This window comes from Pyrus communis, chromosome 2, assembly GCF_963583255.1.
Source record: "Pyrus communis chromosome 2, drPyrComm1.1, whole genome shotgun sequence".
NCBI classification, from domain to species: Eukaryota; Viridiplantae; Streptophyta; class Magnoliopsida; order Rosales; family Rosaceae; genus Pyrus; species Pyrus communis.
The window spans coordinates 20,780,220-20,795,885 of NC_084804.1; the positions used below are offsets into that span (position 1 = coordinate 20,780,220).

The 15,666-nt window shown below is 35.1% G+C and overlaps 1 protein-coding gene across 1 annotated transcript; it reads left to right on the forward strand.

Moving 5' to 3' along the window:
- Window positions 1-3,436: 3,436 nt before the first annotated feature.
- Window positions 3,437-7,022, forward strand: LOC137725421 (DNA-directed RNA polymerases II, IV and V subunit 3-like). Its single transcript, XM_068464091.1, has 3 exons — window positions 3,437-3,950; window positions 4,080-4,317; window positions 6,461-7,022. Exons 1-3 carry the CDS (start codon window positions 3,505-3,507, stop codon window positions 6,731-6,733), a joined length of 957 nt encoding a protein of 318 aa, XP_068320192.1. The 5' UTR covers window positions 3,437-3,504; the 3' UTR covers window positions 6,734-7,022.
- Window positions 7,023-15,666: the final 8,644 nt, after the last annotated feature.

Consider the following 15,666-nt stretch of genomic DNA (forward strand, 5'->3'; position numbering starts at 1 on the left):
ACTTCCTTAGATATAAGTATGATGCTTTCAGTTACTTCAAGAAATTCAAAGCAATGACTGAGTTACATAATAGATTAAAGGTGAAATATCTGAGGAGTGATAGAGGAGGTGAGTTCTTATCTACTGAATTTAACCAATTATGTGACACAGAAGGCATTCAAAGGCAACTTTCTCTTGCATACACTCCACAACAAAATAGAGTGGTAGAGAGGAAAAATAGAATAGTGGTTGAAATGGCTAAGTCTATGCTGCATGATAAAGGGACACCTTACTATATGTGAGCAGAAGCTGTGCCTACTGCAGTCTATATACTGAATCAATACCCCACCAAATCTCTTGACAACATGACTCATTTTGAAGCCTACAGTAGAAGGAAACCAAGTATTGCCCATTTGAAGGTTTTTGGCTCAGTTTGTTATGCTTACACATCATCTGAGCTAAGACACAAACTATAAGCTAAGAGTATCAAAGGAGTCTTTGTTGGATATGCAAAGTGTAAGAAAGGGTATAGAGTCTTTGATCCAATTTCTAAAAGGTTGATCCTATCAAGAGATGATGTGTTTGATGAAAACTCAACTTAGGATTGGCAAGGAAGTAGAAAAAATTATATGTCATTGCCCACTTGTGAATGGAAGTCTATTAATACATGAAGAAGTGAAGTCACATGAGATGAAACCCAAGCTTCAAGTAGCTTGTCACCTGTCTCATTAAGTAAAACTCCATGTGGTCTTGAAGATACACAGATCATTCCACAGTCATTGTCATGTGAATCCTCTAACAGATCATGTGAAAATGTGAGAGACACTCAAGCTTTTGACCATACTCCTTTAAAATGGAGGAAGCTGGATGATGTACTTGCTCAATACAATTTATGCATTATGGAACCCGAGAAGTATGAAGATGTTGCTGAGTCCATAGCCTGATCATGTTCAAAATTAAAGCACTAATAATGAGAAAATATTACTTAAAGTTAAAACATTTTCAACAGATTTCCTTCAAATTCTATGGTTTTTAGGGAGAACTTAACGAAGTTAGGGTGATATGACAAATTAACTATGAACTTAACGGAGTAATGCAACGTTGAAATGCCCAAAATAACCTTGAACATAAACCGCGTGCCTCACACATGACTTGTGCTATGGGTTATTTCGGACTTTTGACCTCCTTTTCACAAGTTCTTTACTTCCCTTTAGTACAAATCCCTAAGTTTTGGCTAGTTAAAAAACATGTCGTGTTCGTTTGAAAAGTTTACGGTATACTACTAAAAAAGTGCATTAGACTTACTAACTTGGAGTTGTAGCTAATTGCAAGCTTTAATTATTCAACATGGTCAATCATGTCCATATATATATATAAAATATAAAAAAAAAGTGGTCAATCATGGCCATCTCTTTCATTTCATTGGTACCATATCAGATCACTAAGTAATGAAAATGGTTTTAAATTTCTTTGAATTTTTAGCTCTTTAGAAACAGAGCTTTTTGTTTTATTTTTCCTTTGAATTTTTCAATCAATTGCTTCAATGCATCTTTATTTGATCTTTTTCGTAAAGTGTCAAATTTCCGAATGTATTTTCGAAAACCCAACCTTGCAGAGGCCCATGCTGCTAAAAGATTTCCTCATGGACAAGCTCAGCTTGGAATTGACAAAAAAAAATTAAATTAAATTAAAATCCAAATACTCATCTTCTAAACTCTAAAAAAAATTTTAAATTAAACGAAATTTTTTTTGTATAAATCGACTCATACTTTAGTTTGAGGATTTAAAATTTTAAAATCACCGTCCATCGATAAAAATACTTGTTTTTTTATATAAGAGTTATTAGGATTTTAGCCGGAATGAACTTAGAATAAGCAATAGTGATGGTAGAGTTTAATCACAGATTTATTAATAAATTTTAATTTTATTGTTAATTTCATCTTGTATTTAAGGTAATTATGCAATAGACTAAAGAAGACAATTGATATGGGGGTGTGATGACTAGTGTTCTAAAACACGGTATGGGCGGCCACCTAGGCGCTGGGCGTCGGGCCACCGCCGCGATTATTCAAAAATGTTCAGTAAATTAGCAAGGGTATTAGGCAGTGCTAGGCGTCGGGCTAAGTGGCCTCCGCGGTGGTTCTGTTAATATTACACTTTCACCGTTTCACTACACCGCGAGGGTGACGACATAAAATTTGAAAACAACAACCTAGATAGCATGAGGGAAGAGTAAGCATGAGAGAGATCTGTAGAAGGAATCAGAATAACAATGCAATTGCAGAAAGAAAAAAAAACGAGAACTTTGACTTGGAAGCTTCAGATTTCTTTGCCGGAGAAGATTTCTTCGCTGTGCTTGAGGAATTTGACTAGACTCATGATTAGTTTTTTGGAAAATTATATAGAGCAAGAAGATAGAAATTAGACGGAGAAGATGGGAAATCAAGCAGAGCAATCAAAGAAGAATGGAAGGGAGAGGAAACGAGAAACCCCGAAATAAAGGCCTTGTTGATTTCCAAGGCTTCAACCACTCCTAGGGAAGAAAATAAGGACAAGGATTGTCTGCCCTCCCACTTCTGGTGCCCTCTTATGCCCTCCTGTTTGTGTGGTCACGGTTAAGTCACGTCAACATTTTATATTACTATTTATTTTTGTTTGATTATCTCTATAAAAAAACAATATAAAATATTGACGTGACTTAACTGTGACCACACAAATAAGAGGGCACCGGAAGTGGAAGGGCAGACAATCCTTGTCTAGAAAATAATGACTCCCCTCTATCAGATGGATTTCCACCATTATTAAACAAATATATTATATATTATTATCTATTTCCAAGGCCTTGCCGATTTCCAAAGCTTCAAAAGCCACTCCTGAGAACGATAATAATGACTCCGCTTTTTCAGATGGATTTCCATCATTATTAAACAAATATATTATATATTATTATCTATTTCCAAGGCCTTGCGATTTCCTAAGCTTATTAACTATATTAAAAAAAGGGAAGTGTTATTGGCACTCCAAAAATTTCATTCTGCACTCCTCACAAGTGTATTTTGTTTTTCTTAATATAGAAAGTTTGGAGAGTAGAATGAGATTTTTGAAGTGGAAATAACAATTCCAAAAAAAAATTACCTACTTCACTATTAAACAAATATATTATATATTATTATCTTTTTTTTTTTTTTTTTCAAATTATGTACTTAAAATTCTTACATTACCTATATATATATATATATCTTTTATTTTGTAGTTTATGATGTAATCATATATATTTTAAGTATAAACAAATACTTATTTACACAAAATATAATAAATTTAATTAAATTCGCCTAATCCGCTTAAACGCTAGATCTGTCGACTAGCGCCTAACGTATTTTAAACTGATAACCAAAATTTTGACTCTTTTTTTCAAATTTCCCGAAATATCCACATATAAATTGCCGAAACCCTCTAGGCTCATTCCGTCTTCTCCACCAAAACCCCTCTCTCCTCTCTCTCCCTCGGACTGTCAGACGAGTGAGAATGGAAGGCAAATCGTACCAGAGGCTCCCGCGCGTCAAAATCCGCGAAATGCGTGACGACTACTTGAAGTTTGAGCTCCGCGATACTGACGCCAGCGTCGCCAACGCGCTCCGGCGCGTCATGATCGCCGAGGTCCCCACCGTCGCCATCGACCTCGTCGAGATCGAGATTAACTCCTCCGTCCTCAACGACGAGTTCATCGCCCACCGACTTGGCCTCATCCCCCTCACCTCCGACCGCGCCATGAGCATGCGTTTCTCACGTGACTGCGACGCCTGCGACGGCGACGGCCAGTGCGAGTTCTGCTCCGTCGAGTTCCATCTCCGCGCCAAGTGCCACTCCGACCAAACCCTAGATGTCACCAGCAAGGACCTCCTCAGCTCCGACCACACCGTCGTCCCCGTTGATTTCTCTGATTCCTCCGGCTTGGAATCGTCCGAACAAAAGTATGCACATTCCCTCTCTCTTTCAATTTTTGGGTTTCGCAAACTTGTTCTTGTTTGGAATGAATTGAAATTTGTGTGTTGATTTTTGAGTGCACCTGAAATTGGGTTGCTTTGCTTTTGCGATTTTAGGGGAATTATCATTGTGAAGTTGCGAAGGGGGCAGGAACTGAGGCTGAGGGCCATTGCCAGAAAGGGGATTGGCAAAGATCATGCTAAGTGGTCACCGGCGGCCACTGTCACTTTCATGTATGAACCCGACATTCGAATCAATGAGGAGCTGATGGATACTTTGACTCTTGAGGAGAAGAAGGCTTGGGTTGATAGTAGTCCTACCAAAGTCTTTGACATTGATCCTAAAACCGACAAGGTTGGTTGCTATTCTAACACCCGTGATTTTTTTTTATGGACATGATAGTTTCAGTGCATGTTAGAGTTTGTGACTGTTGGTTTAAAGCATTTGGGATGCTGCTGGTTATCTGATTCGTCGAATTGGTAATTTTTGTTTTATAAGCATCATTTAGTTGCTTCTTTGTTGTCCCAGCTGTGCTATTTATAAGTACACATATAATGAAGTATTACTTAAGTAGTCAGAGAACGTTTGGTGCTTTTTAAGCGAAATGGAAGATGGGAGCAGAATTTTAATATATGGTTTTTCATTTTTGTAAGTGCATTATCTGGCGCTAAATGCAAATTGTTTGCTCTTGATGAGTCATAGGTCGCCTATAATATGTATGACTGCCTGTTTTACCTTATGAAATTAAACGTGATATCCTTTTAAAGTTTAACAAAATCATTCAATAGGCTGTACTGCATTGAAATGATGGGGAACCTCTATGAGGTGTAATCAAGGGAGCTTAAGAAGTTATGTTTTGTTTTCCCCTGATGAAATATACATCAGGATAGATAGAAGCACATGATGGACAATTATTCAATTGTATTTAGGGGGGCTTAACCATATTTAAGCAATTAACTTGAGGGTAAAGAGTTTCCATAAGATTGAATTGTTGTATTTGTGCTAACAATTCTTCAATAGAGCCACTATGTTCTTTTTCTCAGTGGTCTGGACCCTGCATGTCTGTTTTTAATTGGTACGTCTTCTAATAGTACGCTGTTTTTAGCATTTTCTTCCTTTCTCAGGAGTAATCTAGTTCACTTTTGCACCATTTGGATTTGATATTTAACTAAGTAATTACTGGCTATCAACTGTTTATTTGCTGAAATTTGTTATTGCATCTCATATTGTTGCTGTTTAATTCATGAGACGAGGAGATTGCTCAAAGGATGAGCCCATCTCCAGTCTTTTTTGCTTAAAGTAGGTTGCAGATATTCCAGGTCAGTTGTTACATCATGGGATGAGTAGTAGGTTGCCCTTAAAATGTTAGCTTCCAGGAACTCGAATATTCTGTTTCCAGAAACATGTGATTTCTTGGATGAATATTCTGGTGGTTATTGGATTTGAGGAACCCTCCTAGTTTTGAAGTTCTAGTTCATGTTGCTAGGTTAATGTGGAATGAAAGTGAAGGCTTTCCCTAAATTGGGTGTTTAGTCTTTTATTCTCTAGGGTTTTAGTATTTTAATATCTAGGGTTTTAGTCGTTTGATTTCCTACTTTTATGAGGATTATGATTCTTTTCAGTTTCATTAAGATTTATTTCCTACAATAGGTATAATTTTTATTTCCTTTAGGTTTAAACCTTTATAAAAAACCCCGTGGTAATTCACATCAAGGAATGAAGAGTTTATGAATGCAAAAGTTTCGTTTTCCAGAGATTGGAATTCTCATCCTATGATGGGATTATTTTGGTGAGAGGCCAAGAATGGATGCGATGCCCCTGGAGCGACTCCAGCTATCCTTGATTGTTGTTTAATTTAAGTTTTCTTTGTTTTTGCATCCACTAAACTTTCGAATTTCCGCTGCCCAACTCTATCCTGCATCATAGGTTTTGTGGGTTTATACAAAGTGTAGCTGGAATCAGAGAGCGGAGAGGATAAGGCTGTTTTATTTGGGATATATCATCTTGAATGGAGCCATATTGAAATTATGTCATGAAACAGAATTTTAGCATGAAACCAACATCACATAATGGGGCACTTGATCTCAAACTGACAGCTCTTGACTACTTAGCATAGAATGATTCAGTTTAATTTTCGGTGCATTTTATGGTTGAGGTTGAATTTAACTGGTTGATGCTCCTGCCCAATTATTTGGTGTGCGTTTGAAACATTTTTATGTATATCCAGATAGCTGGGTGCAAATATAATGGAAGGATGATGTTAGTAGATTCGGATTCCAGCTGCATTGATTAATTCATTTGAGTTGTATTATGGCCGTGGCCGTACAAACTCTCTCAGGCTTAATTATGCATTTCCAATAAAATAAACAAAAACACATAGTAGTCAATAAAAGTTTGCCTGATGCCATTTTATTATCAGTGCGTCAATTATGTATCATCAGCTAACTTGTGGCCTTTCTAAAATTCATTTTTCTTTTTGAACTTTTCCTTTTGAAAGGTCGTGGTTGTTGATCCTGAAGCATACACCTATGACGATGAAGTGATCAAGAAAGCAGAAGCTATGGGGAAGTCTGGGCTTGTGGATATCAGTGCAAGGGAAGATAGCTTTATATTCACAGTGGAATCTACCGGTGCGATTAAAGCTGCACAGCTACTCCTCAATGCCATAGAAGTCCTGAAACAGAAGCTGGACGCAGTGCGCCTTTCTGAGGATACTGTAGAAGCCGATGACCAGTTTGGGGAATTAGGTGCACATATGCGAGGAGGATGATCCAATTGGGTAAACTGAGCTCTGAAATCGATCTTCCAAAGATTTCAGCGGGATAATTGACTTAAGTTTACTTTGTGGGACATGTTTATTTTCTGGGCTTACTGCCAATACTAATCCCTCCCGATACCGTGGATGCTAATTTATTTTCTGCTATGCTGTCCTTAGGAGATATAGCATCCGTTTTTGTTGTGGGAGTTATCCGCGCATTTTGAAGCAAAACGTGTAGCGGATACTTGAACTCTAGTGGAGCTTGCTATCTATATTAGCTTTTGTTGCAGTCGTCAAGGTTGAACCAAGTTTTGTTTTTGCAAAATTGCTGCGTATATATCATCTTTGGGTGGTGGGATGAAAGCTCGTTGTGCCGAGTGTTTTGATGTTTTGAATTTCGTAGAACGTCGAACCTTGGTGAAGATTGCCAGAACAGCTGATCGTTTTTCATTTTCTTCTTCGAAGTGAATTGTATAGTTTAGACTCGAGAGAATTGGAAGCTGCATGGAAGGGTAGTGGTGTAAAGAAAACCCCAACTACTTGTGGGTTTGGGCGTAGAAAAGGCCTTTCAATCGGGGAAAAAATGACTTGATTGTGTTCCTTTGGAAATGTTTTAGCAAAAAGTACAGCTTAGAAGTTACGAGTGCATCCACGAGAGTACATCCAAAAATGTGATAAAAGTACAATACTTGTTCAGAAAGCACTTAAAATTCTTCTATACGAAAAGCAATTCTGAAAACACCGTCCACCAACAGTGAAATGATAATTTTGCCCCCATTTTAACTGCTCCTGTCCTTTATTTTTTCCAGCTCCACACATTAAAATGACGAATTTGGCCCTGTAGGGCACGTGTGGTCATCTGGTATTGTGTTTTTTGTCATCCTCTCTTTGTGACAGCAAACATCTGAAGCGGAAAAACCAGAGCTATTGACCTAAGTCGTCGTTCCCCTTACTCAAGCTCTCAGAGTTCTTTTTCTTTTTTTTTTCTTTTTTTTCTTTTTTTTTTTTTTTTTTTTTTTGTAATTTAGCCTTCAGTTTTGTCTAAGTTTGATTATTTTGGACTTGGATTTAGCCTATGAAATTTGAGTTTCATAGAAAAATGCAGTGAGTCTAAATACTTAGCCTAGATTGTAGAGGAAGTTTTCATATTTGTAATAGGATATATAGTAGTTTCGGAAGATAATCAAATATGTCACTTGGAATAATATAAGATCTTTTTCAAGTCGTCAATATTTTTGGAGTCATTGTTTCTCTTTCGTTAAAGATGTTTCAGTAGGCTCCATTGAAATAAAAGAGGCAGAAAATTGGTTTGCATGTGAACAGTATGTAAATTTTATTGAGAAGAAGGAGGAGACAAGTTTGAATATTGCTGTAATTCGTGAGAAAGTCTGTAATTTGGTGGAAGGTGGCAGCCGGTGTGAAAAAAAGGAAATAAAAGGATTCGCTTGATGAAATTTACAATGAAAAAAGGAGATAAGTTTTTTACAATCACGACTGTGTATGGAGCTCCCCCTGAAAGTGTTATAAAATCATCCACAGAAGGATCAGGGGAGCTCCATACACGGTTGTTCAAAAGAGAAATCCTGAAGGACCTGTTTGGATCCGCCATCAGAAATTTATGTTCAGGATAGATGCGATGAATCGTCGTTCGCCTAAGCTTATAACCACGTTCAGGTTTGAGTTTGTATGAGAATATTCACGTAGACAGTAATTACTTATTGCTTAAAGAAGAAAAGAACTCAGTGACCATGGCACTGAAACATATTCTACATACTGGTTCTTAGAAAGCAACTTTCTGAATATATTATGCCAATTAGACTTTCATTTCATTATCTTTCTGATATAAAATCCAAAATATCAAATCACTTTAACAAACTCAATGTTTTGATTAATGTTTGGTTGCCGAGAAAATTGAAGTAACAAAATGGAGTTTCTTCTTCTAAGTTCGATCAATTTTTCTCTCATTTTCTTGCTTGAGTTCTTTTTGTTTTTGTGGTTTTTTTTTTTTTTTTTTTTCTCAGGTAGCATAATAGCAATCATTTCGAGATGGAAGAGTAAGTGTTGGATTTTGTTTTACTAATTAATTTTTGGATAGATTCATCATCATGCATGTGTTTTTTGTTGCACTTCATCAATCTCTTTACTTCAGTATGTCAAAAACTGTAAAAATAACAAATACATTAGTTGTTCATTTTTTAGCTAAATATTTGTATAAGGTTGATGAAGAAAAATTCTATATAAACAAAAGTGTGTATTTTTGTAATTTTATTTTATTTGAACAAATGATATTATCTACACTAAGGGAGAGAGAATGGGTTTAGTCGCACAATGAGCTATCAATAATGTGGTTCAAATTCGCATTTGGTGAGAATCGAACCTAAGACCTCTAACTTACAAGTGAAGATGAATACTATTAGACTGTAGTATTCAGTTGCGTGTATTTTTGTAATTAGAGGACTAGCTACAGCCTACACTACTTATTTGAGTTGGGTTTTCAGCAGTGGAATATCAATATTCTTGGGGAATATTAGAACAATCAAATGGAAGTTGACAGGTATAATGGACAATCTTTACTTTTTAATTGTTTTTACTCATTGCATATTTATATTAAAGTTTGAAATTGTTGGGTTTGTAATTAAAAAATAAAAATGCTTATGCAATTCGAATGATGAACTCGCCCGCTATACGTACTTTTTTAATGGTAATTGCTTTGTTTTCTTGAAATAATTGTTTGTTAAAGATGGTGGAATTTTCTGGTGCAGATTAAACTCGCCCACTTCATTTACACTGATTTTGGAAATTTTGAGTCGTGATTTACAGTTTGCTCAGGTTTGTTCTTTGCTCCTTTACCTTCGTGTTTATATTTTTAATTTTTTGCTATGGCTCCAGAATTTTTTTTCACGAAATTGATTATTTGATTGATGGTGTTTTGGTATTAAGGGACGAACAGATTCGTATTGTGGATCAGGAGCTCTATATTCCTTATTGAACATAGATGTACATAGATTTTGATATGGAGGTTATATCTATATGAACAACGTAATCCTCAAAGTTTGCTATGTAATGTATTATGAGACGCCTATATATATATATATATATATATATATATTGATAGGAAATGAAACAATATATTAAAGAGAAAAGCCTCTAGGACAACCTGTTTGAGTACAATCAAATAGAAAGACTGGACAAGCAGCCATCGAAATAGTTCTATCCCAAACATGGAAATCATTTACGCAGAAACCAACACTCATGAGAGCATCTGCCAGAAAATGGGCCCCTCTGAAGACATGCATCCAACTAATGTCCTCCAAGAAGCCCGCCCATATTTTGGTCCTTATTGAACATAAGGATGTAAATTAATTTTAATATAGTCCACACATATAGCATAATTTAAAACCCGTGGCATCATGTGGGCTCATTTGATAGTGCTTCCTAAAGAAGCACATAGCACTTGCTTCTACTTGAAAGCACTTCAAGTGCTTTTTTTAACATATGAACAATTTTAATTTTTTTTTTCCCTAACAAACTTGTCAAAAGCATTTTTAGTAATTTAAAAGTGTTTTTAGTTAGTTAAAAACACTTCTGGACAAGCCTTACATAAATGCTTAAGCGATCTTACGCCTCTCTACTCGTTGTCAATAGGTTTTGAGTTGGATCCTCACATTCTCGTAGTTACATGCTACAATAATACTAATATTTAGCATAGGGAATGAAAGTATCATATTAGTCAGAAAATAACTAGATTGAGTGGCTTTGGTTGAAAGCTCACATTCTGGTAGTAGTTTTACCACAATTATTTAGAAATGAGAAAAGAAAGCTTCATATTTGTGAGTCATCAATGGCTTTACTAGTGGCCTAAATTAGAGCTCTTGTCATGCATGTAGATATGAAATGTTTTATCATCAGAGTTGTAGGTTGTAAGTCATTTTCCTCTGCTGTCTCGTGATACTTGAAATGAGTGTGGAAGAATTTCCGATTCATGTATTCTCATGTGTTAACGAATACATAGTTATTGTAATTATTTTAGTGTCTGATTTTTTTTCCCTGCAGGTCAAAATATGTGGCCCTCACACAGAAAGGTTAACTCAGGTTCTTGAAAAATGAGGAATTAGATTGATTAAGGGAGAGCAAGTGATCTCATTCACATTTAGTCTCTTTCGTATTCATGACTTTCTCGATTCACGACTTCCTCCCCTTCAAGTATAACATCTCATTAATGATTGAAACTCGTTCTCTAATGTACTCCTATAATGTTATTTAGTTTTCTTTTTCTATTTGTCCTTTCAAAGGAGAAGGATTCAAAGGAAATAATTGCGTATCAACTTTGATTGGCGTACTATAAAATCTATGACAATAGTCACGGGCTTCTGTTTTTGTTGGGAAAAAAAAAAAAAAAAAAAAAAGGGTGGGCCAGATAATTTATATCGTTTTGGAGCTGCAGGGTGTGAGTATGAGCTCTTTGCTTCCCTGAGATAGTGATGAACTAAAGTCTGAAAAGAAGAGTCATTCCAACACATACATACATACATACGATAACATAGATATGTATGATACACATAATGTATTACATATAGATGGTTTTTACGTTGTTAAAAGTTTACATGCATCTGAGATCCAACTGTCTATCAACATTACAAAATACAAACATTACAATCTTGTTGTCTATATCACATTGTCACCCCATATGATCTTGATAACAAGATCCCAATTGGGCACTGCTATTTGAAGTAAACGCATGGTCTCTATGTGGTCCTTGGAGTCCTTCCCTCACCTTAATAATGTAAAATCCATTTTGTTGTAGAAATAACGGAATTGGTAATGCCCATGAACTAGTATTACATCGCTAGAGTTTGCGCTCTTATAAATGTACCATGTAAGTTTTTATCATAAGGTTTAAGGTAAATTATAACAAGTATCAGAGCCATGATAAATGTTAAATAACCACTGAATGCTAAAATTTTGTATTGTCAAAGAATTATTGGTCATTTTTTACAGTAAATGTGATAGCTATCAATCTAGATCATGCCAAATCGGAGTTGATGTTTCAGTTAGAAAACATAGTTGCTATCTTTTTTTAAACGTTAATGCTGGTTTGAACTTTTTGTAATGTCTTATAAATAAGTTGGGAGTAAAATTAATGAAGGTATACAAGAAAATAGTTGTCAATTTAATCCATGTGGACCCAAGAAAATGTAATATCAAAAACTAGTGGGCCTTGTATGGGATAGGGCATTAGAAGTACTCACCTAACACCTTTTACCACAAAGACCCAATAACCTAGAATTTCCAAAGTCCAATACCCTTTGAAACATTTGTTGATAGGGTGTGGTAAACTCTTTAGCCTGTCAAAAGATACCCAAATCCTTGTCTGAAAAACCAGACATGCTTGCAGGTTGGCAGCCAAGTTTCACAGATATGGGACATGCCCTCCAAACCTCTAAATTTCTCTTGTCCTTTTCTTCTGACTCTCTAAAGGGACTCTGGGGCCCCAAAAGGTACCCGATTTTGACTTTATAATAAATCTCACCTCCTGTGCACAAGAACAAGTTGGGACCATTGGTCTTTACCCGCACTTAACTTAAATGAAAGACGAGTTTCTGCTATGCAGCGGTGTAGAGGATATCTTGAGATCTTTGGCCGTTGAATCTGAAAATGTAAATTTTATCTTTCAATTGCTCTGATACATGTTATACATTCGCAGAGCTAAGCATAGTATTTGCCCTCATTTAACTCAATTGAAAATGAGATTTTTCTACTATACAGTATACACTTTGATTTTTAGTTATTAGATCCTTAGTAGCACATCTATAATCATATGATGTATGTCATACACTAGAAGATAATAAAATTTTATATGGAAAGAGAGTACTGAATATAAAAATCATGTGATGAAAGGAATAGCGCATAGTAACATAAAAAAATTCTAGTTGCTGGGGAAACCTTTGTTTGCCGTTTCATGGATGAAAACAAGCTTGTGTAGAATCAGTGAAACTATCTTTGCCTATTTTAAAGTAGTTGTTTCATATTGATACCAAGTTACCAACTCATGTCTAATGTCTTTGTGTAGAAATATATATATCCGTTTTAGTATTTTGTGTAACTTGTGTTTACGTATATTTAAATGTACAGCTCAATTTTCATACTTAAGTGCACGTATAGGATTAAAAAAAAAAAGGATCACAAATTAAGTTATTCTTGTTTTCTCTTCCAACTTGTGATCAAATATCTTAGTAGATAAGGTGTTGAGTTTCCACTCATGCGTCCGGGGTTTAAAACTCCCCCTCTCCTAAATTATTGTAACAGTTTCGAACTCTCCACTCTTCTTAATAATAACAAATTTTTTTTTTTAAAAAAGTTATTCTTGTTTTTTACAAGTTATTTAAATTATGATTTAGTAATAAGTACTTGACCTGAATAGCCTTTCTCAACAATATGTAAGAATGCACTAGTTTTTATGGTTATATATGTACTTGTGGTCAAAAACCAATTTCAATATGTACATAGGGTTGGTAAATAAATCCTAGTACAGTAACCATTTTCATTGAAAATAAAAATTCAACCATGCATGGTCCATGAACCATGCATATCTAAATGTTTCTTATATGTCAAGAATGCAGAATGTCAAGTTCCTCTCTCTCTCTCTCTGTGTATATATATAAATGTGAAGTATGTGAACGACACTTGGCATAGCCATTTGGGGTCCATTTGAAGAAGATTTGCAGAATTACATAAAGGTCCCACTTAGAAGATTTTGGTGTGTAATGTTTCACCAAACTTCCACTACTTATTGAATCGAAGAACATGAAACTCATTAAATATAGTAACAAAGCAAGTGGCCATGAACAGCTTGGAAGCTCCTTCACTTCAATTAGTACGTATATCTGAGCTAGCTAGCTCTGCTCGTAAATTAAAGCCCTTCTCACTGAATTAACTTGGTAGAACCAACAACGTGTTAGGTATAGCATGAAAGCAAAGATGTACATTTGGATCATGTCTTCACATTTTCAAGAATACTATTGTACAAAAGTCATCATGACTTTATATTTTCCATTTTTTTTTCCAATTTTAAATCACGGAAAATGATCTTCACAGCGTTTTGCTTCTACTGCTCTCTCTTGCTTGTTTCTATTTTTTGATTTACCGTTGATTTATTCAATTATGTGGTCATAAACAAGAAAAACAAAAAAAACAAAAAGACTGAAAAATATTTTATGACCGTTGAATTGGTTTGTGTTTTTGGCAACATTTGATGAGATTTTGGTGGTGTGGCCACTTTGAATAATGCAGGTGAAGACAAGGACATCGGATGCCGATATTTGCAGCGTTAATATTAACTGTTTAACAGAAGAGAGAGAGAGATGTGAAGGAGGGAGGGTAGGACATTGGCACAATAATTTGGGTCACGCATTGGATGTGCTATATATGCATATATGCATGCTGCTGCGGGTTGACAGTGGTTTTTGGGGCCTCCATTTCTGATCTCAAGAGGCCATTGGTTACGCTGAATCGATCAGCTTCCTCATCCCCTTTGGCATTTTGGGCAGTGAAAAACGAACCTTGTATATGTATGGATGTAGGTCGCTGATTCTTGATCTTATCTCGTGAATGAATGTGTGAAACAAATTTTATAATAAGTTTGCTCAATGTTTTCGAGACCTAGTAATCTTTTGTGGTTGTGATTACGTATGTGTAATACTAGCTAGGGTTTTTCATGAATTATTGTTTGTCGAAAGGTTTAAGAAAGAACATGTATATATAGTTAACTATGAATAATTAGGTTTGCATGAAATTGCACAGGTTGAGTTTTATTTTAAGATCTTGTAGTCTATAATATAAGGATTAGCTTAACTATCGTAAAAATATTTGACTATAAAGTTTTTGTATAGTAACATTAATTCTTGCTAGGGTTACCAACTGTTGTGCCAATTTTAGAAAATTATTTCTTTACAACCAGCAAAAATGTCCTGCATCATTTGGCTTCACTTAAATGATTGAAGAGTTAGGGTTTTGACGAAAAAATTTGGAAATTGAATCATTGGTGCATGTAAATTCAAGTATGACCCTTAGTCTAATAGCATTTTCATATAATGATGTTTGAAATTGAAATACTTATAAGAACTCTTGAAATATATACATTTTATATTTCTCTTTCTGAAGAAGATAATTGCGTAAACTTATTTTTGATGCTAATAACGATGAATTTTTTAATAAAAAACAATTGGATCTCATTTAGAAACATGTTCTTTTATGTATACTATTCTTCTTTTATTAACGACACAACAAGTCATTATTCATGAGATTTAAACTCACAACTTCCTTCTAATAGCGAGCATGGAGACTAAATCTCTAAAAGAATATTAATTTGTCAATATCTAATATCTAAGTTACAAATGTCAATGTGACTATTGCATATAATCATCTTGAATAATGACTTCAAAATTAAGATAGTACTCCCATATTACCACCACTTTCAATTTGCGTATCCATTTTCTTTCTTATATATTCTGCTTTTTCTCTCTCTATTATATACAACATTCATTAACAATTGTGCACGCATCACACTTGTGATGTGTCGAGCACTAATAAAGATACAGATTATGTGAATATTTTAGAATATAGTACTGTAGGGATCACCAATTCTTCTGGACTCATTAGTTCCTTGATTACATGAAAGCCTCATTGAAATGTGGTTCTCCAATGTCAAAGTTCATACTCGATGGAGATATAATTGAGGGTTGAGGATCATACGTACTTTTTTTTTTTTTTTTTTCTTTTTGGGGAGAGTATTTCAGTCAAAAAGGATTATTTAATTATGCAAGAGGTGAAGATGGCAGTGGCCATATAAAGCAGCACTTGCATGTTTTAATGGTACAGTGAGCCAATGGAAATAGAAATTGTTTCCATCTTCTACAAAGAATAAAGGCAGCCTCTGGCTGTGACAT